Source organism: Nerophis ophidion, linkage group LG14, assembly GCF_033978795.1.
Source record: "Nerophis ophidion isolate RoL-2023_Sa linkage group LG14, RoL_Noph_v1.0, whole genome shotgun sequence".
NCBI classification, from domain to species: Eukaryota; Metazoa; Chordata; class Actinopteri; order Syngnathiformes; family Syngnathidae; genus Nerophis; species Nerophis ophidion.
In genome coordinates this window covers 33,053,790-33,075,348 of record NC_084624.1, presented here as the reverse complement: position 1 = coordinate 33,075,348, position 21,559 = coordinate 33,053,790, and the positions used below count along the sequence as shown (strand labels likewise).

The following is a 21,559-nucleotide window of genomic DNA, read 5'->3' as shown; positions in this document are numbered from 1 at the left end:
GATGTTTTTAAGCGCTTTATAGACTGAATAGAGCGACAATTTACTCTGGTATGACCATTTAAAGAATGTTCAAATTTGAATTTAAAGTGCATGTACTGTTAGTAAATGTGGTATGTTGGCAAGAACAGATTATTTATCTTTCCGAATGTCACAGAGGGGATTGTGTTCAACCATCGCGGTCCCGCTGTATTCCATGGTTTAAAGAGGGGGGAAAATAGTGCTGAGGCAGCGTTTTGGTTTCCCGGGAAGGCGTACCACCAGTGTGCAGGCGGCGCGGCGGTAGTCCTTTTGCGTTGAGTCACTGTTTTCACAGCCTACATTTTTTGCTAACTTTGAGCATATCCGCGCTCAAGTAGCTATCGTGTCATCTTGCGCCGCCCCGAACGTCCTCCTAATTAGAACCATACCTGACTTTAGCACACACTAACGATCAGGGCAAAGATGAGGTATGTGGCAGACCCCCCTTCCTTTGTTCCTACTTGGATTGCAGGCTTCACAAGGCCCGCCCCCACCCACCAAAGGCCTTCTGGTCTCGGCACCAGCAAGGGGAAACCGCTGCAAAGCCTGCAACCAATCAAATGTATGCAAAGTGACTTTCCTGCTTAATGTTTCAGCCTGAGCTCGGCAGCCTGCAAAGAAAGCCTAAACAAACACGTGTACTTTCCTTTTTGTCCCACTGTGCTCCAAGCTGAGGACTGCTGAGTTTGATGCTTCTCCCTTCCAGGCTGCAGCTGCCCTCTCATTTTATGCCCCAAAAAAGTGGCGTTAATTGCGCCTACCAAAGTTGCTTGGGCTCTTGTGCTGATTAAGACGGCAATGATTACATGCAAACTGGCATACATAGAAAAAATAACAGTACAGCGTTTCAAGTAGAGGAGTGATTAGTTCTTTGAGTTTTGGGTCTACTCTTTAGCACCCCCTGCTGTGCAAACCTGTGTAAGCAGATTACGAAACTTGATGCTGGTGGAAAATACATTACCACAATGTAATGTGTGTTATGCATTGTACATTATTGCAGTAGTATTATAATTTTCATCCTTGTGTAGTGTTCATATTGTTGTTACTCAGCCAGCGTTTGTGGTTCTGAGGCACCCGTTGCATTTTGTGGCTTTTAATGCCTCACAATCAAACATTTTTATGTTAAAATACTGAACAGATGTTTATTGGGATAAGGTAAGCATCTGTTCACAATCAAACATTTTTATGTTAAAATACTGAACAGATGTTTATTGGGATAAGTTAAACATCTGTTCAGTATTTTAACATAAAAGTATTTGATTGTGAGCCACAAACGCTGGCTGAGTAACAATAATAGGAATGTTGCACGGACAATTTCTCTGCCAGTTTCTGCATCCCACAGGGATTGTTCTATTGTGTTTCTGCACTTGCAGTTCCCACACAAGGTTGCAACATTGTTTTGTCAACACTGTCTGCTCTCATTTTGTCGCACATTTGACCCTCTGATATTCTGTGTACCTACACTCTGTCCTCCTCCTGTCTAGGCCTGCTGTGTGTGTGTGTGTGTGTGTGTGTGTGTGTGTGTTTGTGTGGTGGGGGTAGGGGCTGCACAGAACCTCAATTTCCACACTTCTATTAGCCCCGGGTCTAGTGGACCCAGACATCTTATATGTAATACAAAAGTGTATATATAAAGGTGTATGGTGTGTGGTCATTAAATATATATTCTGATATATGTTCTTCACAGAAAATGAGCCAAAGTCAGTGAGTCTCAGTTTGAAAAATTAAGTGAATCATTTTTCTTTGAATAAAAAACGAAAACGGGTCCCACAGACCTGAACACCACACAAGGGTGCAATAATCATTCCTGTTTTTTATGTTATAAATCAGTGGTTCTCAAACTTTTCCCCCAAGTACCGACTCAAACTTGGCTCTTTAAGTACCACCATTAAAATACCGTAGCATAGTAGGCCTAAGTATTCATTAAAAACAAAGCAGAGGGTGCCATTTTGGGGTCCGTATACACACATTATTACATTACCCATATGTTGAAGCGCAGTACATCTGACTACGGTAGCTGTGATGCGCCAACAGTCAATCAAGCGGTTTGGCTTTGTAGCTTCCCAACGTCGTTCTAAAACATTTTGACAGATTTTCAAACACCGTCTTTCTGCAGTCCACGCGTATTTCTTATGTGTGACCGCCATCCGCTGGTCACACTTATCATTACGTATGACGGAGTAAGTCGAATGATGCAGACACATTCGTTACTGGCTTCTGGCTTGCATACTTTGTGTAAGTATGCAAGTAATGTTCAAATATAAATATTTAATACATGTTTATATTTACAATATAAACATTGTCAATGTTTTGTCAATATTTTTATGTCAATATAAACAAAACAAATTAAACAATTAAGGACACCTATTAACTAGCTTTTGGGCTACTATGTGCTAAGGTGTTGTGTAGCTGCTGGCTCCTAGTAGCCTATAGCCTACCATGTTTACCTTTTTTTAAATGACTTTACAAAAATAGAAGAAAATTAAAACCGTGCGTGCTTATTGGAGGACATTTACAAATGAACTGGATAGACTCTAGCCGCGCGTGTCCCCAAGAGGGACAAGCGGTAGAAAATGGCTAGATGGGACAGCTTTCCAGCTTTGTACAAGTAAACAAGCTGCACGACTGCTTGTATCAGAACTTATATCGAAGATTTTTTATGCAAGCCGATACTCATTTTATTTAATTTTTTATTTTGCTAACGTCGGATGGGAACAACTCTACCAACAACCAACAGTAACATACTTGGCCAATAAATCTGATCGTGGTTCTGTTGGCGCTCAGCTATTTGTATGGACTCTCTTACTTTGTATGCACTCCGGCGACAAATGTCATTCTGTCATGGCAGTGCATCGACTACACACACTAACGCCGCGCTTATGTCTTTGCTCCTGCAGGGTATTGTGGGAAATCTCTCCAGCGGCAAGTCTGCTTTAGTCCACCGCTACTTGACAGGCACGTACGTGCAGGAGGAGTCTCCCGAAGGTAAGACAACCACATCAGATGCACACCGCAAGCTGTTTCAGGTGTTATTTACACCTACTGGACACTTTATTAGGCACACTTCAACAAGGGCTGTGTCATACATTCTTTACTGCTCACGTTTGACTTTTTTGTAGTTGTTGCTTGGCAAACTACCACAACAACAAACCCGCTGTTAAACAAATGACAATGGCAATTAAAAATGATCACCCAAATTGCAGCCGGGGGCCATTTTTTTCCCGCTGCTTGTTTTTTGTGGGTCCAGATCATATTTGGCAACTTCAATTAACTGATCAGTAATGTTATATATATATATATACAGTGGGGCAAAAAAGTATTTAGTCAGCTACCGATTGTGCAAGTTCTCCCACTTAAAATGACGACAGAGGTCTGTAACTTTCATCATAGGTACACTTCAACTGTAAGAGACAGAATGTGAAAAAAAATCCAGGAATTCATATTGTAGGAATTTTAAACAATTTATTTGTAAATTATGGTGGAAAATAAGTATTTGGTCAACCATTCAAAGCTCTCACTGATGGAAGGAGGTTTTGGCTCAAAATCTCACGATACATGGCCCCATTCATTCTTTCCTCAACACGGATCAATCGTCCTGTCCCCTTAGCAGAAAAACAGCCCCAAAGCATGATGTTTCCACCCCCTTGCTTCACAGTAGGTATGGTGTTCGTGGGATGCAATTCAGTATTCTTCTTCCTCCAAACACGACGAGTTGAGTTTATACCAAAAAGTTCTATTTTGGTTTCATCTGACCACATGACATTCTCCCGATCCTCTGCTGTAGCATCCATGTATCCATTTTGGTATAAACTCAACTCGTCGTGTTTGGAGGAAGAAGAATACTGAGTTGCATCCCAAGAACACCAAACCTACTGTGAAGCATGGGGGTGGAAACATCATGCTTTGGGGCTGTTTCTCTGCTAAGGGGACAGGACGATTGATCCGTGTTAAGGAAAGAATGAACGGGGCCATGTATCGTGAGATTGTGAGCCAAAACCACCTTCCATCAGTGAAAGGTGTGAATGTTTGACCAAATACTTATTTTCCACCATAATTTACAAATACATTCTTTAAAATTCCTACAATGTGAATTCCTGGATCTTTTTTTCACATTCTGTCTCTCACAGTTGAAGTGTACCTATGATGAAAATTACAGACCTCTGTCATCATTTTAAGTGGGAGAACTTGCACAATCGGTGGCTGACTAAGTACTTTTTTGCCCCACTGTATATAGGTACATACAAGGGTTGTACTAGTAAAGTACCACGATACTATTGAATCATAAACGGTACTATACCACCTCTGAACAGTACCGTTTCCCTTCTTTTAAATTTGTATTTTTTTAACAAGCATAACGGTGTGCTGTTGTCACGTCATGTCATTGCTGTTTTTTACGAGAAGAGGAGCAGGTTCGGCAGCGCACTTTCACAGAGTACTTACAAGCAGACACGGTGTGATGACAGAAAAGGGCGAATGAACGCATTTTGGCTTAAAAACGAACAATAAAGGTGAAGCTATAACACTGAAATAATTTCTACAACTCTTTTTTTTTTGTGATGGAGTGATTGGACCACATACTTGACCATATCTGACCACAAAACTTTTCCTCCAGAAGGTCTTATCCTTGTCCAGCAATATGTTTGGAAGCGAAAAGGTGAGGTCTTTAAACCCAGGAACACCTTACCTACCATCAAGCATTGTGGTGGTAGTATTATGCTTTGGGCCTGTTTTGCTGCCAATGGAACTATTGCTTTACAGAGAGTAAATGGGACAATGAAAAAGGAGGATTACCTCCAAATTCTTCAGGACAATTTAAAATCATCAGCACGGAGGTTGGGTCTTGGGTGCAGTTTGGTTGTTCCAACAGGACAATGACCCCAAACACACGTCAGAAGTGGTAAAGGAATAGCTAAATCAGACTAGAATTAAGGTTTTAGAATGGCCTTCCCCAAGTCTTGACTTAAACGTGTGAACAATGCTGAAGAAACAAGTCCATGTCAGAAAACCAACAAATTTAGCTGAACTGCATTAATTTTGTCAAGAGGAATGGTCAAAAATTCAACCAGAAGCTTGTGGATGGCTACCAAAAGCGCCTTATTGCTGTGAAACTTGCCAAGAGACTTGTAACCAAATAATAACATTGCTGTATGTATACTTTTCCCCCAGCAGATGTGGTCACTTTTTCAGTACACCCATAATAAATTCATAAAAGAAACAAACTTCATGAATGCTTTTTCTGACCAACAAGTATGTGCTCCAATCACTCTATCACAAAAAAAATAGAGTTGTAGAAATTATTGGAAAATCAAGACAGCCATTACATTATGTTCTTTACAAGTGAATGTAAACTTTTGACCATGACTGAATATAATACACATTTTTGTACAACTACATGTTTGTAATAGAAATGTACACACATGTTGGTGATAGGTCAATTTAAGCAACAAAAACACATGAGGAGCATTTTGGGAGCAGGTTGTTTTTAAAGACCGAATCAAAATAAACGGCAAAAATTCCGATATTCTGTTTCTAATGCTGTGACCAGGGAGTGTACTGTATTTTCTTCATAATTTTGTTTACCTCTTTTTTTAACATGTTGTATATCGATAATAATGCACTTGTGAAACACTGATAATCTATAAGATTGGTATAATGTAATATTGATATTTTTCTCCAGCTGATCACTGCTACCCAAACTATACTTTAAATTAACGTTGTTAACTTTAGTTCTCCTGATGCTGAATGAGACCTTTTTTTGCCTGACTTTCACTTGCTGCAGCCAGCCATATCAGTGAAAACATAAAGAGCCCTCCGGTCCCTCATAGATGCAGCAGATTCCAGAATTAATTATTTGAAATGGTTGCAATTTCGCTGAGAAGGAAGTTATCTTTTTTTGTGAGAAACATCCTGATGTGATTATAGTCCTTATCGATGCCCTGAAACTCTGAAGCATTTTTCACCAAGTACCATCTCAGAAAAAATGTGGCTCTCTAAATACCAGCATAATAACCAAGATTAAAATACAGTAGCGTAGTAGGCCTAAATAGTCATTAAAAACAAGGCAGCGGTTTTATTTACCAAGTATACCGTATTTTTTAGACAATAGTGCGCACCGGATTATAATGAGCCAATGAGCGTGTCTATTTTCATACAAAAGGCACATTTTTTTTCTACATTTAAAATAATCCTTATGGTCTACATAACACGTAATGGTGGTTCTTTGGTCAAAATGTTGCATGGATTATGTTTTTACAGATCATCTTCAAGGCGTTTTCTGATCGTCTCTCCAGGATGCGTTGTTTTGTGGGCAGTCTTATTTACGTGCCTCCACTTCAACAGGGTCTTCTCACCGTCATCTTTATTGTGGCACTTCAATAGCAAGTCTACGGACAGACATAAGTTAAAACTGTACGTTTCTTTATATTAGAAATGGCAACAGCAGAGGATGAATGCCCCATAACAAGAAGATAGAGAAAAAGAAGGGGCTTATTGACTATGGTGCGTACTACAATGGTGGACATGCGGAAATTTTCAGTACTTATGCAGATCCCAAATACACATCAGCCAGTTGGTTTCCACACTATGGCAAAATAAAACGCAAGATATGTCACCTAATGGGTTCCATTTTTGGGGTCCTTATGTACACGTCATAACAATTGCTGAAACACAGCTGACTATGGTACCCATAATGCTCCGACAAACCAACAAGCGGTAGCTTAAGAACGACGTATTAAACATTTTGACAGATTTTTGAGCATTACGTGTAATCTTCTATATTCTTAATCAAACGTCAAAGTTTTGGACTTGCTTTGCTTGCATCATTCATTGAACAGGCCTCATTCTGCAGTCCACACATATCTCTCATGTGTGACTGCCATCTACTGGTCACACTTATCATTGCACAAGGTAGAAAATACAATTGCTTTGAGGTCAGTAAGCACAATCAGTATTAATCGGTACATTGTGCGCACCGGGTTATAAGATGGACTCTCGACTTTTGAGGAAAGTGCGCTTTATAGTCCGAAAAATGTGGTAATTATTTTTTTTGCCCTTTGTGACCTTACACACAGTCTGAGCAGTAACACTGTGTTTAAATTAGGGGGTTGTCACGATACCAATATTTTGATACCGTTACTGGTACCAAAATGTATTTCGATACTTTTTGATACTTTTGAATACTTTTCTGGATAAAGAAGACTACAAAAAATGCCGTTATAGGCTTATTTTTAATCAAAATAAATCTTATAGTACATTAAACATATGTTTCTTATTGCAACGTTGTCCTTAAATAAAATAGTGAACATACAAGACAACTTGTCTTTTAGTATTAACTAAGCAAACAAAGGCTCTTCATTTAGCTGCTGGCATATGTAAGTAACATATTGTGTCATTTCTCATTCTATTAATATGTCAAAATTATTAAGGACAAGCTGTAAAAATTGATTATTAATGTACTTGTTAATTTACTGTTAACATCTGCTTACTTTCTCTTTTATTATGTTCTCCCTACACTTCTTTTAAAATGTAATAATCCTGCATTCTTCTGTTGTTTGGATGCCTTGCATTAGTTTTGGATGATACCACAAATTTGGGTATCAATCCGATACCAAGTCGTTACAGGGTCATACATTGGTTATAATTTAAGTCCTCATGTGTCCAGGGACGCATTTCTTGAGTTTACAAACATAGTATGAATTTTAAAAAAAGGAAAAAAGATTTTGTGATACTAAAAAATTTCGATGTACTCATAGTAGTATCGACTAGATACGCTCTTGTACCGGTTTTCACTGGTACTTTTTAGAGGCGGTATAGTACCGAATATGATTAGTATCACGGTACTATACTATACCATACAACCCTAGTTTGAATACAGGAAAATAAAACACTGTACTTTAATCAAGTGATTCTTTGGCGCTACCACTAGATGTAGCCTGTGTACCACTGGTGGTGCACGTACCACAGTTTGAGAATCCCTACCCTCAATGGTGCATGGGCAAACAAATTCAACAATATCTCTCATGATGAAGAACAATACTATGGTACTAGCATTTATACTGGGGGAGGAAAAGAACTCCACCATGGTGGTGTTTTTTTTCCTTTTTGCTAAGATATACAGTGTATGAGAAAAGCAAAGAAAACAAACACAGCACCGGGGTGTGTTGCTATGGCAACAGTGAACCGAGTGAGCGCCATCGGATTGTGGCTCGCTGTCAAGGTCTGAGCATCCGTGTAAGCACGGCCCACCTCAGCTGGCCCGCGAGGTCGCCACCCCTTTTTTTATTTGATGGTAACGCAACAGAACCTATAAGACACCAGCGCCCCTGCATTATTACGCAACACACCGGTCCAGAACAGTCTCGGTTTAGGCTTCCATTCAATTCCTACCATGCCATCCTGCGTCTTTCTTTCTTTCTGAAATCCAAGGGACACTCTCTACCGCGGCCCTTTTGTCTGACTCGTCAAAAGCGGCGTGAAAGCAGGCGTCCACTGCTCGGGTGCGAGGATCTGTCGCCGTTACACAACAATCGCTCAGACTGACAGATTCTGGCGCTTGCCAGGCAGCACTAAAGTGGACTCAGCAGGACCACGGCTCAAGTGGACGGCTTTTACTCGCTGAGAGAATGGAGGCGGTTACGGCGGACGCTTAATTATGCAATCTGACAGCGTGCAACTATTTCTTCCCATAGTTAATTAGAAATGATTTGTTCTTGGGACCAACTGGTGCCACCATAGCCTGTTATCATTTCAGACAATTATTTAAGTCACATTATTAAAGGCCTACTGAAATGAGATTTTCTTATTCAAATGGGGAGAGCAGGTCAATTCTATGTGTCATACTTGATCATTTCGCGATATTTCCATATTTTTGCTGAAAGGATTTAGTGGAGAACATCCACGATAAAGTTCGCAACTTTTGGCCGCTAATAAAAAAGCCTTGCCTGTACCGGAAGTCGCAGACGATGACGTCACATGGGTGAGGGCTCCTCACGTCCTCACATTGCTTATAATGGAAGCCTCCAGCAGCAAAAGCTATTCGGACCGAGAAACAATTTCCCTATTAATTTGAGCGAGGATGAAAGTGTGTTGCAATGTTAATATTTCATCATTGATATATAAACTATCAGACTGCGTGGTCGGTAGTAGTGGGTTTCAGTAGGCCTTTAACAGCCATAGTATTGTAAAACTCTATTAACCGCTGTAAATTCAAATAATGTAAACCGTTTTGCAGAGTAGGGCTGTCAGCTGGTGGCATTTTTGTTATAATTTGTGTATTTTTTGGACCATAGGGCGCACCAGATTATAAGGCGCATTAAAGGAGTCATATTAGAATTTTTTTCTAAATGTAAAACACTTCCTTGTGGTCTACATAACATGTAATGGTGGTTCTTTGGTCAAAATGTTGCATAGCGTTGTGAGCGTCTCTTCAACGACAGCGTCTTCTTCCCGTCATCTTTGTTGTAGCGGTGTAGCGTGCAAGGACGGGAGTGGAAGAAGTGTCAAAAGATGGAGCTAACTGTTTTAATGACATTCACACTTTACTTAAATCAATAACTGAGCAACATCTTCTCATCTGTGGCTCACTAGTGCAACAACAACGCCGGAAATGTGTCCCGTGAAAAAACGTCTGATTGGAACTCTCTAGTAACTAAACTTCCGTGGGTGAATTATGTAAACACACTACAGTTTTTTAGCGCTTTAATAGCTATTTTACTGACAGACAGAAGTAAGAACTTTACGCTACTTTGTATTAGAAATGGCAACAGCGGAAGATGAATGCAACATAAGAAGGTAGAGACAAAGAAGAAGCTTATCGACTACGGTGTCACCACTGACTACAATGGCGGACTTGCAAACATTTTCAGGACTTATGCAGATCCCAAATACACATCAGCAGGTACCAGAAGGAAAGAAAAGTTGGTTTTGCACAATATTGCGATACAAAACGCCGAGTTATTTGTCTACTAATAGATGCCATTTTGCGGTCCTTATACACACACCTTAATAATAATTGGATGTTTTACACTCCGACCATCCATCAAGTGGTGCGGCTTCATAGCTTACCGAAGTCGTACTAAAAACATTTTGACAGATTTTTAAGTGCCGTGTGTAATATTCTATATTCTCAATGGAACATTTACAGTTTTGGTGTTGTTTACTGGCCTTCATCTTGCACTGTACACGTATCTCTTATGTATGACTGCCATCTACCACTACGTCTATTAGGTGTACCGTATCTCTTATGTATGACTGACATCTACTGCTAAGACGCACTGTTGATTTTTGAGAAATTGAAAAAGATTTTAAGTGTGCCCTATAATCCGAAAAAATACGTTAGTTGTATTGCTCATACTGTTGCACTGATCAACCGCACATTTGCCAATGTTGCACTAAGCGCCATGTCTGGTTCTATGATTGCCATCACAGTTTTTCTCAATGCAATCACTTGTACCGTTTTGTGATGACATTTTAAAAATGCAAACTATCCATAATAGAACACTTAATAGAACAATGCAATGCACCACATACATCTCCTAAACAGCATTTCTGCATGGCATACATGCGCAAAAAGAAGTAAACCCCTGTAAAATACAGCTAAATAAAAGTAAATTAAGTACAACTGCTATTGTACTGATCGGCTGGATACTTGCCTATTTCGCATTAAGGCTGTTTCTGGTTCTTTGGTTATCGTCACACTTTTTTCCAATACAATCCATGGTGCAGTTTTGCGGAAACATCATAAAAAGACAAAAAAGGCTGAATAAAATGCAAAATAGTTTAAAAAAAATCATGTAGTCTGCAACAGCGACTGATGTAATTCAGTGTCTTGTGTGTAGCATTTTTGTTCTTTATGCAAGTGTAAAATGAGCATCCAAAATTCGATTCTATGGTAATAAATACAAAACAATTGTAATGAATAATTGATGTAGTGCAAACACACCATCATTCTTGCGTCTCATAAAAGTGTAAAAAGATGTACAAGTAATGTAAATAACTACTGAAAAATACAGCAAAAAAAAACTAGACAGGAATGTGTTGTGCAGAGTGATACTATTACCTAGTGGCATTTGAATTAATGCCACTAGGTATTGCACTGATCAGCCATTCACTTGCCTATGTTGCAAATAGGTCTGGCCCTAACACATTTTGCTTGACGATATATTGACCAACAAATTATTTTTGATAAACGATATTATTGCCATTATTTTTTATGAGACCATATCAACCAGTGATGTAATGATAATTCATAATAATGGAGCAGGTATATACTTGCAAATGCAATAAACTCATATTTCTTGTCTAGTTAAAGTTAAAGTACCAATGATTGTCACACACACACACACACTAGGTATGGTGAAATTTGTCCTCTGCATTTGACCCATCCCCTTGTTCACACCCTGGGAGGTGAGGGGAGCAGTGAGCAGCAGCGGTGGCCATGATTTAACCCCCAATTCCAACCCTTGATGCTGAGTATCAAGCAGGGAGGTAATGGGTCCCATTTTTATAGTCTTTGGTATGACTTGGCCAGGGTTTGAACTCACGACCTACTGATCTCAGGGCGGACACTCTAACCACTAGGCCACTGAGCACTAACATTGTTATTGAAATGAAAACGTTTAAATCTCCAAGTTGAATAAACAAATAATAACAATACAATATACTTTGTTTGTCAGCAACACTTTGCACCCATATAATATCATTAATTGATAACATATCTTGAGTATGTGGATGGGGGGCTCAAATATACACAACCATAACAACAAATAAAATAGGAATCTATGTGTGGGACTTGCGTGGCATAGCGATGCCGGATTCGTTCTTCCGAGGATGCGTCGAGCAAGAACACAGCGTAAGGTAAGAAATAAGTATTTATTAAAATAACAAAACAGTCTAGAACAAAAATACTGGTGCTAGGCCGAAAAGGCAAACAAAAGGAGCTAGCATGGGAGCTAGGGAAATAAACAGACACACTAACACTTTGCACACAGGCACGAAAAGTGAAAACAAAACAATTAGCATGAGAGCTAGGAATAAACAAAAACGCAGCGCGAGAGCTAGCGAGTATGGAAAGCAAGTCGTCATGTGTTGCGTGAAAGCAAATTAGGATCCGAGACAGAAGAACGAAAAGGGGCAGGCTTAAATAAGGTAGTAATCAGTAGAAACAGGTGTGCGTAGAAAGCAAGGGGCAGGTGAACTAATACGCTACCATGGTGACAACAAAACAGGAACTAAGGATGTCAAACAACAGAGTGTGATACCAAAATGGAACAAAAACAAGAATATGGAATGATCCAGGCATCGGATCATAACAGTATGATTACTATCACAATTTTCCTTAATGCAATCACTCCTACCATCTTGTGATGACCCAATCCAAAATAGTAACTACACATAGAACACTTAATAGAACAATGGAGAGCACATCATTGCATGCTTGTATCTCATGCATTAGTAAAAAGAAGTAAAACACTGTAAAATACAGCTAAATACAACACAATTAAGTAAAACTACTGTTGTACTAATTAGTCAGACACTTGCCTATGACACATCAAGGGCCGTTTCTGGGTCTATGGTTATCCTCACACTCTTTCAAGATGCAGTCACATCACAGAAAAAAAAAAAAGCCAAAAAAATTGCGGAATACTTATAAAACACGAGACTGAACTACAACAACTGATATAATGCAATGTTTTATTTATAAGATTTTTAAATCTTATACAAGTGTAAAAAGAAGTTAATACAAAACCATTGAAGTTGGCACTTTGTGTAAATCGTAAATAAAAACAGAATACAATGATTTGCATCCGTGAAAAAGACATTGCTTGGATGGCAACATATGTTGTTCCAAAAGCTGTATGTACCTTTCAGCATTATTGGTGCCTTCACAGATGTGTAAGTTACCCATGCCTTGGGCACTAATACACCCCTATACAACCCCTATACCATCACAGATACTGGCTTTTAAACTTTGCGCCTAGAACAGTCCGCATGGTTATTTTCCCCTTTGGTCCGCGGGCACGACGTCCACAGTTTCCAAAAACAATTTGAAATGTGGATTCGTCAGACCACAGAACACTTTTCCACTTTACATTAGTCAATATTAGATGAGGTCAGACCCAGCAAAGCCGGCGGCGTTTCTGGGTGTTGTTGATAAACGGCTTTCGCATTGCATAGTAAAGTTTTAACTTGCACAAAGTGTAGTTACTGACAGTGGTTTTCTGAAGTGTTCCTGAGCCCATTTGGTGATATCCTTTACACACTGATGCCGCTTTTTGATGCAGTACCGCCTGAGGGATCGAAGGTCAAGGCCTTGCCGCTGACGTGCAGTGATTTCTCCAGATTGAACCTTTTGATGATATTACGGACCGTAGATCCCTAAATTCCTTGCAATAGCTTGTTGAGAAATGTTGTTCTTAAACTGTTGGACACTTTGCTCACACATTTGTTCACAAAGTGGTGACCTTTGTCTTGTCCTTGTTTGGAAGATGTTTTTATACCCATTCATGGCACCCACCTGTTCCCAATTAGCCTGTTCACCTGTGGGATGTTCTAAATTAGTGTTTGATGAACATTCCTCAACTTTCCCAGTCTTTTTTGCCACTTTTACCAGCTTTTTTGAAACATGTTGCAGGCATCAAATTCCAAATGAGCTAATATTTGCAAAAAATGAAGTTTTCCAGTTCAAAAGTTAAGTATCTTGTCTTTGCAGTCTATTGAATTGAATATAGGTTGAAAAGGATTAGCAAATAATTGTATTCTGTTTTTATTTACCATTTACACAACGTGCCAACTTCACTGGTTTTGGGTTTTCTATTTACATTTTTAATTTTATATGCTGTCCCCTTTTTAATTCATATCCTAATCCCCCGGATACACCCCCCTCCCTTTAACAGACTACAATATTAAATTTAGTCAATTTACTCTCGTCAAAAGCGAGCGTTTTTCTTCTTTTTAGGCACGTCAGCCCCCTTGCAGCGCTCTCGTTTAGATCTTCTTTTTTAATTTGTTTAATTTTCTTTTTTTTTTTTTTTTTAAATCACCACAGAATTGCAACCCGCTTCAGTGAGATCGGATCGACTGTGCTTTTATAAAATATGCATTTTATATTTCAAGGAACGGGAAATGAAGAAAGTGTAGACGCTGACCTCACGCCGTCGACTTCTGCATTACCAAATGAGATCCAATATGAGAGAGAGAACTTTGCCTTTTTAAACTAAAGACACCACTTAACAATATTTTTGGACTGTAGTTTGTGTCATAACGGGAGCTATTTTTGATCTGATGCCTAATTAACTAATTGAGTCATTGAAAACACAATAAACAGTTCAATAAAATTGGAACAAGGATTGACTGGCTGTCGAGTGCATTCTAGACCCCTAGGGGGCACTAATAAGCCCTTGTAGCCAATCAAAATATGGAAGAAAGTAATTTCCCCGGAAAAGACACACCAGACAATTGCAAAGACTTTTGAATGCATGCGTGAGTCGGAGGTAGCTCAGCTGCCGAGGCGTCACAAGCTGATGAGCGTGGATGTCAGGGAACTTGTGTGCCATTGCGGTGACTTTGTCGCTCCAGTGCCTCCCGCAGCAGCTGTGCATCAGACACGCTAAATTGCAATTCCTCGCCCACGTAATTGGCTCCGGAGAGACCCGGCTTTCCTGTCAGTGCACCGTTGTGACGGCGCTCAGGGAGGAGCTTCACTTCAACTCGCAGTCCCAAACTTTTTTATGAGGTCACGCTGTGTTGTTTTATTAAAGAGTTATCGCGCACGCACACGCATTGATTTTTAAGGGGGAAGATGTGTTGTCGTGTTGCTGCGTGGCGCCCCACCTAGTGGTTTGGAAATGGTATTCCAGGCAAGACGGTTATCTAATGTGAAGTGTGGAGACTCACCCTAACAATCTTTATTTACAAACAGGCGGTAAAGTTTTCATTTACTTGAAGTTATTATTTTTGTCAAGCGTAATCATACTTGCCAACCTTGAGACCTCCGATTTCGGGAGGTGGGGGTTGGCGGTGGGGGGGCTAGGTCGGGGTTGGGGCGGAGGCGTGGTTGGGGCGGGGGGCGTGGTTAAGAGGGGTGGCGTATAATTCACCCACTCGAGTATTTCATACATATATATCATATATATTTCATATATGTATATATATATATATGTATATATATGTATGAAATACTTGATTTTAAGTGAATTCTAGCTATATATAGGTTGATTGGCAACACTAAATTGGCCCTATTGTGTGAATGTTAGTGTGAATGTTGTCTGTCTATCTGTGTTGGCCCTGCGATGAGGTGGCGACTTGTCCAGGGTGTACTCCGCCTTCCGCCCGATTGTAGCTGAGATAGGCGCCAGCGCCCCCCGCGACCCCAAAAGGGAATAAGCGGTAGAAAATGGATGGATATATATAAATAAAAGAAATAGTTGAATTTCCGACGGCATCTATCAAATACACAGTAATAAAAACACAGTTGTTCTACTACCTGTACTGTGCTTGCTGGTTACTAAACAAAACAACAACACTTACCTTTCACTATTTGAGTAACCTTTGTTCTGCCATTTGCGTATTGGTGAGCGATCTCCGAATCCGGGAACATCTTTCACGGATTTGTTGTAGACATCCGCAAATGAGAACGGGATGTTGCTTCCAGCTATCAGCATAGCCATGTTTGTCTCAGCATAAGATACACCATTGGGTCTCCATTTTGCAAGGTGGGCCACAATACTGGGTTTTGAACGATGCTGCGCTGCGGACGCTTTGTGCTTCGCTGACTGACCGTTCATGGCTAAGTATATCTGTTTGGCCGCCGTGTTCAATGGAGAAGTCTGTTCTACAAATTTTACAGGCAACATACCCCTTCCCCTTCGAACTCTCCTGGATAAACTGAAATTCTTGTTTCCAATCGTTCTGGAACTTGCAAGCGCATTTCTTCATTTTGCTCGTCGACCGTGTAATATATTGGGTTGGAGTCAATAACCAGGCGACGTGATGAAGTTACGTCTCTTTACTGTGGGCTTCAGAACAGACATTCTATTCTATGTACAGTAGATGGCAGTATTGTCCTGTTTAAGAGGGTCACAACATTGAGTCAGGTTCTCATGGAGCTGGAGTGGGCGTGGCCTCCAGCTCCATCTGAATTTCGGGAGATTTTCGGGAGAAAATTTGTCCCGGGAGGTTTTCGGGAGAGGCGCTGAATTTCGGGAGTCTCCCGGAAAATCCGGGAGGGTTGGCAAGTATGAGCGTAATCAACTTCATGTACACACTCTAACAGTGATTCTCCAACTGTGCACACATGCGCCATCCAGTGGTACACCAAAGAATCACTTGATTAAAGTTCCGTGTTTTATTTTCCTATATTCACACTAGGGTTGTACGATATACCAGTACTCGTACAGTACTGCGATACTAATGAATAATATTCGGTACTATACGGTATAGTTTTTTTTTTTTTTTGCAGGCATGACGGCGCGTCGTCGTCACGCTGACATTGCTGGTTTACGAGCAGACGAGCATGTTCGGCAGAGTACAATCACAAAGTTCTTACTAGAAGACACAGTGTGTAGACAGAAAAGGGAGAATGGATGCATTTTGGCTTGAAAACTATTAATAAAGGTGAAGTTATAACACTGAAGAGGTAGCTTTAAGACATGGCTAGCTAGCTAGTGGCTAAAGTCCATCCGCAGTCTGTAGTGTTTTAGCTACTCGCCTCCATGGCGACAAATAAAGTACGTTTCTTACAAGTATCATCTCTGAAGGACGAGGAATAGCAGAACATGCTTCACTACACACCGTAGCTCACCGGCGTCACAATGTAAACAAATGCCATGGGTGGATCTACACCTGACATTCATTGTAATAATACCAAGCACAGGACCGTATCTATTCGATACTAGTATGATTACATCTATATTTTTTAGCATCACAAAATCTTTTTTTTTTTTTTAATATTTATATGATGTTTATAAACTCCGGAAAAAAATGACTTTTGGTACCGGTACCAAAATATTGGTATCGGGACAACACTAATGCAAACGCAGTATTACTGTTCAAACCATGTAATGTAACAGTGGCCAAAAATAATAAATATACTTGTTGAATAAAACCTATGCCTTGTTTTTAATGAATAATGAATACTTGGGCTTACTACGCTTCTGTATTTTAATGTTGGTCTTTATGGTGGTGCTTGCTGAGAACCCCCCGAGACAACCTATGCTATTTAATTTCACTGTATTTGTTAAATTACATTTTCACAAGTCGAGAGTTGACTCTAAGTAATATTAGAGTTGCACGGGCCGTTGAGAATCATGACGTCACACTGATAATTTGATAACATATAAAAATAACTCCAATGACCAATAGAAAAAACAGCATGCTCCAATGATGCCAGATTACTTATATAACGCTGTAACCCCGGATTTTCGCTGGATGCGTAACGGAAGAAAAACGGCGCCGCCACTGCGGCGGACTCTGTCCGTTTCCATTCAAGTCTTTGGGTCGGTTTTGCATGTGGAACAGCACCGCCGTGTAGTTGCCTTTTCATAACACAGCGCTGAACATATGCAGAGCTTCTACTTTTGCCGTTTGCCACATCAATTTAGCTAAAATGTGCTTTTTTTGAACAGGAAGTTAAGAACAAACACAAAATAAATTGTCCGGTTTCCTTTTAAAACAAGATGTTCTGTTTTCAAGGCGGACCATATTTTAACGAGTGGGGACAATCATGATATTTATTTGGAAGGGTTTTTCAGCACACTATCAATGTAAATATGACCAAATCCAAACTTTTCCCAGTCATGGTATAAATTATTAATAACCTACGAATGAAGTTAACTCACGGTCGCACACAACACACCTCCTGCTCATTAAACTTTGTGGACACTATAAAACAGGATCAGCTCTATGTATTATTTAAAATTGCAAATATATAAATTCACAACAGTGCATGTTGGGTGATATGCAAAACTATTTCTCCACACTTCCTCATGTTTGGCACATTTTCGCTGCTTGATATTTCTGATTACAAAACTTTAAAGAGGTAATTAGGGAAGTTATTAAGGTAAGACTCAAACTTTCACATACTCACATGTGTATGTATATATATATGTATATTTACATATATATATACATACATACTCATGTGTATGTGTATATATATATATATATATATATATATTAGTCGAGGTTTCTGTGGTTTGTCCGTTATACAGTGCTCAGTACCGGGGTAGAGCGGAAACCTGCAAACAGGCTTGTGTTTTTTCCTGACCTAACGTGCATATATATATATATATACAGTAGAAATATATATATATATATATATATATATGTATATATATATATTAGGGCTGAGCAACGAATACCAATTTTAATCAAAGTTAATCGCACTATTTCTCCGATTAATCGCGATTAACTGCATTGTATACGCAAAGCCCAATGATGAATTCAAAAGTAGTGTGTAGTGCACCTTTATTGGAAAATTCTCCCACATGAACAAAAGCGCCAAAACATTTGTTGTGCAAACACATATATATATATATATATATATATATATATATATATATATATATATATATATATATATATGGGGTGGGCAAATTAATGCGTTACTTACGAGTTAACTCATCAATCTATTAACGCCGACAATTATTTTATCGCACATTTGCGTATGTTGTTTACATGCTTTTATTTTTTTAACGCCTTTTCTTAACAAGATGGCATATCCCGAATGTACTTCGGCATTGGGGGGGTTTTGGTAAAGATGGAACATTTGGCAAAAATACCGGACAATTCTGCAAATTTCATGGCTGGCTTACAGCGTGGTCACTCCGGGATCACTTACGACCGCCAGACAATTCTGAATGTGGATAGTTCGGGCCGTTTTGGACTGAATGACGCGTGCTTGCTAGACCGGCTAGCTAGCATGGGAATACTTTGCCGGCTACATCCAGCGGCCTGTGAAGCAGCGGAGTATATGTGTTGTCTGTCCATTCATGAATAATACAGACGAGAAGTGTTGGCTGAGTTCTTAACGTTTACTTTCAGAGCGTGCATATCACAACATACAAGATGCCGTCATGGCGACACACAACCTGTACCGGGCACTGCGCATGCTCGTCACTCCTGTTGCATGCTGGGTAGGGTAGTTCTTTTATTCCCTGGCTCATAACATCACAAATAGTACCATGTATATGCGTTCAGTTTATCAAAGCACCAAGCAAACAATAGGAAAATTCCCATCATATCAATTCCTAGTTATGGTCATAATTATTTTAAGTGCACTACGCAGAATAAACACAATATTGTTAATATTGCTACTACGGATAATCTGATCAAAAATTCCCTAAAACAGCCCACTACCTATAATATAGGTTTTTTAAACACAAGACCCTGATAAAAAAAAATGTTTCTGCTGTTACCTCAGAAATTGCCTGTTCAGATGTTATGATTGTGGCTCAGAGATTTGTATGTAGATTATATTTATTTTCCATAACAAACAGGATAACTTAAATACCCTGGCAGTGGCAATAAGCTTAAATGTTTGTATTTACATTTTTTGAGTTGATTTTCATAAAATATGCTATTTAACTGCTACTGTTTAACAAGGACTGATTTAAATTGTGTTTGCACAACAAATGTTTTGGCGCTTTTGTTCATGTGGGAGAATATTCCAATAAAGGTGTATTACACACTACTTTTGAATTAATTATTGGGCTTTGCGTATACAATGCAGTTAATCGCGATTAATCGGAGAAAGAGTGCAATTAACTTCGATTAAAATTTTGAATTGTTGCCCAGCCCTAATATATACATATATATATAAACTACATACAGTGGGGCAAAAAAGTATTTAGTCAGCCACCGATTGTGCAAGTTCTCCCACTTAAAATGATGACAGAGGTCTGTAAATTTCATCATAGGTACACTTCAAACTGTGAGAGACAGAATGTGAAAAAAAATCCAGGAATTCCCATTGTAGGAATTTTAAAGAATTTTTTTGTAAATTATGGTGGAAAATAAGTATTTAGTCAACCATTCAAAGTTCTCACTGATGGAAGGAGGTTTTGGCTCAAAATCTCACGATACATGGCCCCATTCATTCTTTCCTTAACACGGTATCAATCGTCCTGTCCCCTTAGCAGAAAAGCAGCCCCAAAGCATGATGTTTCCACCCCCATGCTTCACATTAGGTTTGGTGTTCTTGGGATGCAACTCAGTATTCTTCTTCCTCCAAACACGACGAGTTGAGTTTATACCAAAAAGTTCTATTTTGGTTTCATCTGACCACATGACATTCTCCCAATCCTCTGCTGTATCATCCATGTATCCATTTTGGTAAATAAAATAAGCCACTGGGAACTGATTTTTATTGGTTTTAACCCTTCTGAAATCGTGATAATGTTCCCCTTTAAAAAAAAACACTTAAACTTGAATCCAACCTGTGCTTTTTTTATTTTTTCTGTATTATTTTTTTTCATTTAACCTGTCCTTTTTTATTTATTTTACTGTATTATATTTTAGATTTAACCGATGCTATTTTATTTTATTTGGCTGTATTGTTTTTTTTTTCACATTTGATTTACACAGGTTTAAGGTTGACTTTGAATAATATATATTTTTCAAATGCCACCAATAAAAACCTGTTTACATATTCAAAGAAACCAAAGCTTAACCTAATTTTTTTATTTTTAGGTCAATTTTGTTTTAGTGCATTGTATTTTTACAATTTCATTTACACAAGTTAAAAATTTGACTTTAAATAATATTCAAAAAACTAATAATATTACCACCCAAAAACAATTGTCTATACCCTGAAAATAATTTTCACAGGTTGAAAGCTGACTTAAAATAAAACATCTATCCATCCATTTCCTACCGCTTATCCCGTTCAAGGTCGCGGGGGGTCGCTGGTGCCTATCATAGCTACATTCAGACGGAAGGCGGTGTACACCCTGGACAAGTCGCCACCTCATTGCAGGGCCAACACAGATTGACAGACAACATTATATGGTTAAAAAAATAATAAAAATTGACCACCCAGATATACTGTCTATACACAGAAAATAAATAAATCAGAGCTTAACTTAAATTCATATTTTTATGTAAACTTTTGCAATTTTATTTAATTGTACTGCATTTTTTGTATTATATAAACACAGGTTAAAAATTTACTTTAAATGACATTTTCAAAAATAACAAATTATAACTTTTTTCCTTCTTTTTTAAACAAATCCGAGTTTAACTTAAATTTGTATTTTTAGGTTTTTCGGTACCATTGACGTTGGTTTCTTGTTTAGGATGATGGAGTAAAAAAAAGTTTGGCTGTTTGTATTAAATGTGGTTATGCATTAAAATTTTTAATAACAAACAAACAAAATGAGTTTAAAAAAGTTTCATTTGGGCGTAGTAGTTATTGTTTTATTGGGCATTTATTGTAATTTAGAATACAGTATAGTATTATTTGGATGATGCCCAGTGAGATTCATTGTGGTTGTTTGGTCTTGTCATAATTTAAGCTTTTTTTAAGTGTACGATTTTCTGTCTTTTC

The 21,559-nt window shown here is 38.8% G+C and overlaps 1 protein-coding gene across 3 annotated transcripts in view; it reads left to right on the top strand.

The window, feature by feature from the left end:
- The window catches only part of agap3 (ArfGAP with GTPase domain, ankyrin repeat and PH domain 3), a 414,103-nt gene that overhangs the window by 212,998 nt on the left and 179,546 nt on the right, over positions 1-21,559 (top strand). For all 3 annotated transcript variants that reach the window (XM_061920474.1, XM_061920475.1, XM_061920473.1), the window contains exon 3: positions 2,916-3,003. In XM_061920474.1, coding sequence (XP_061776458.1) covers positions 2,916-3,003 — 88 coding nt within the window. The remainder of the gene's footprint in view (positions 1-2,915; positions 3,004-21,559) is intronic.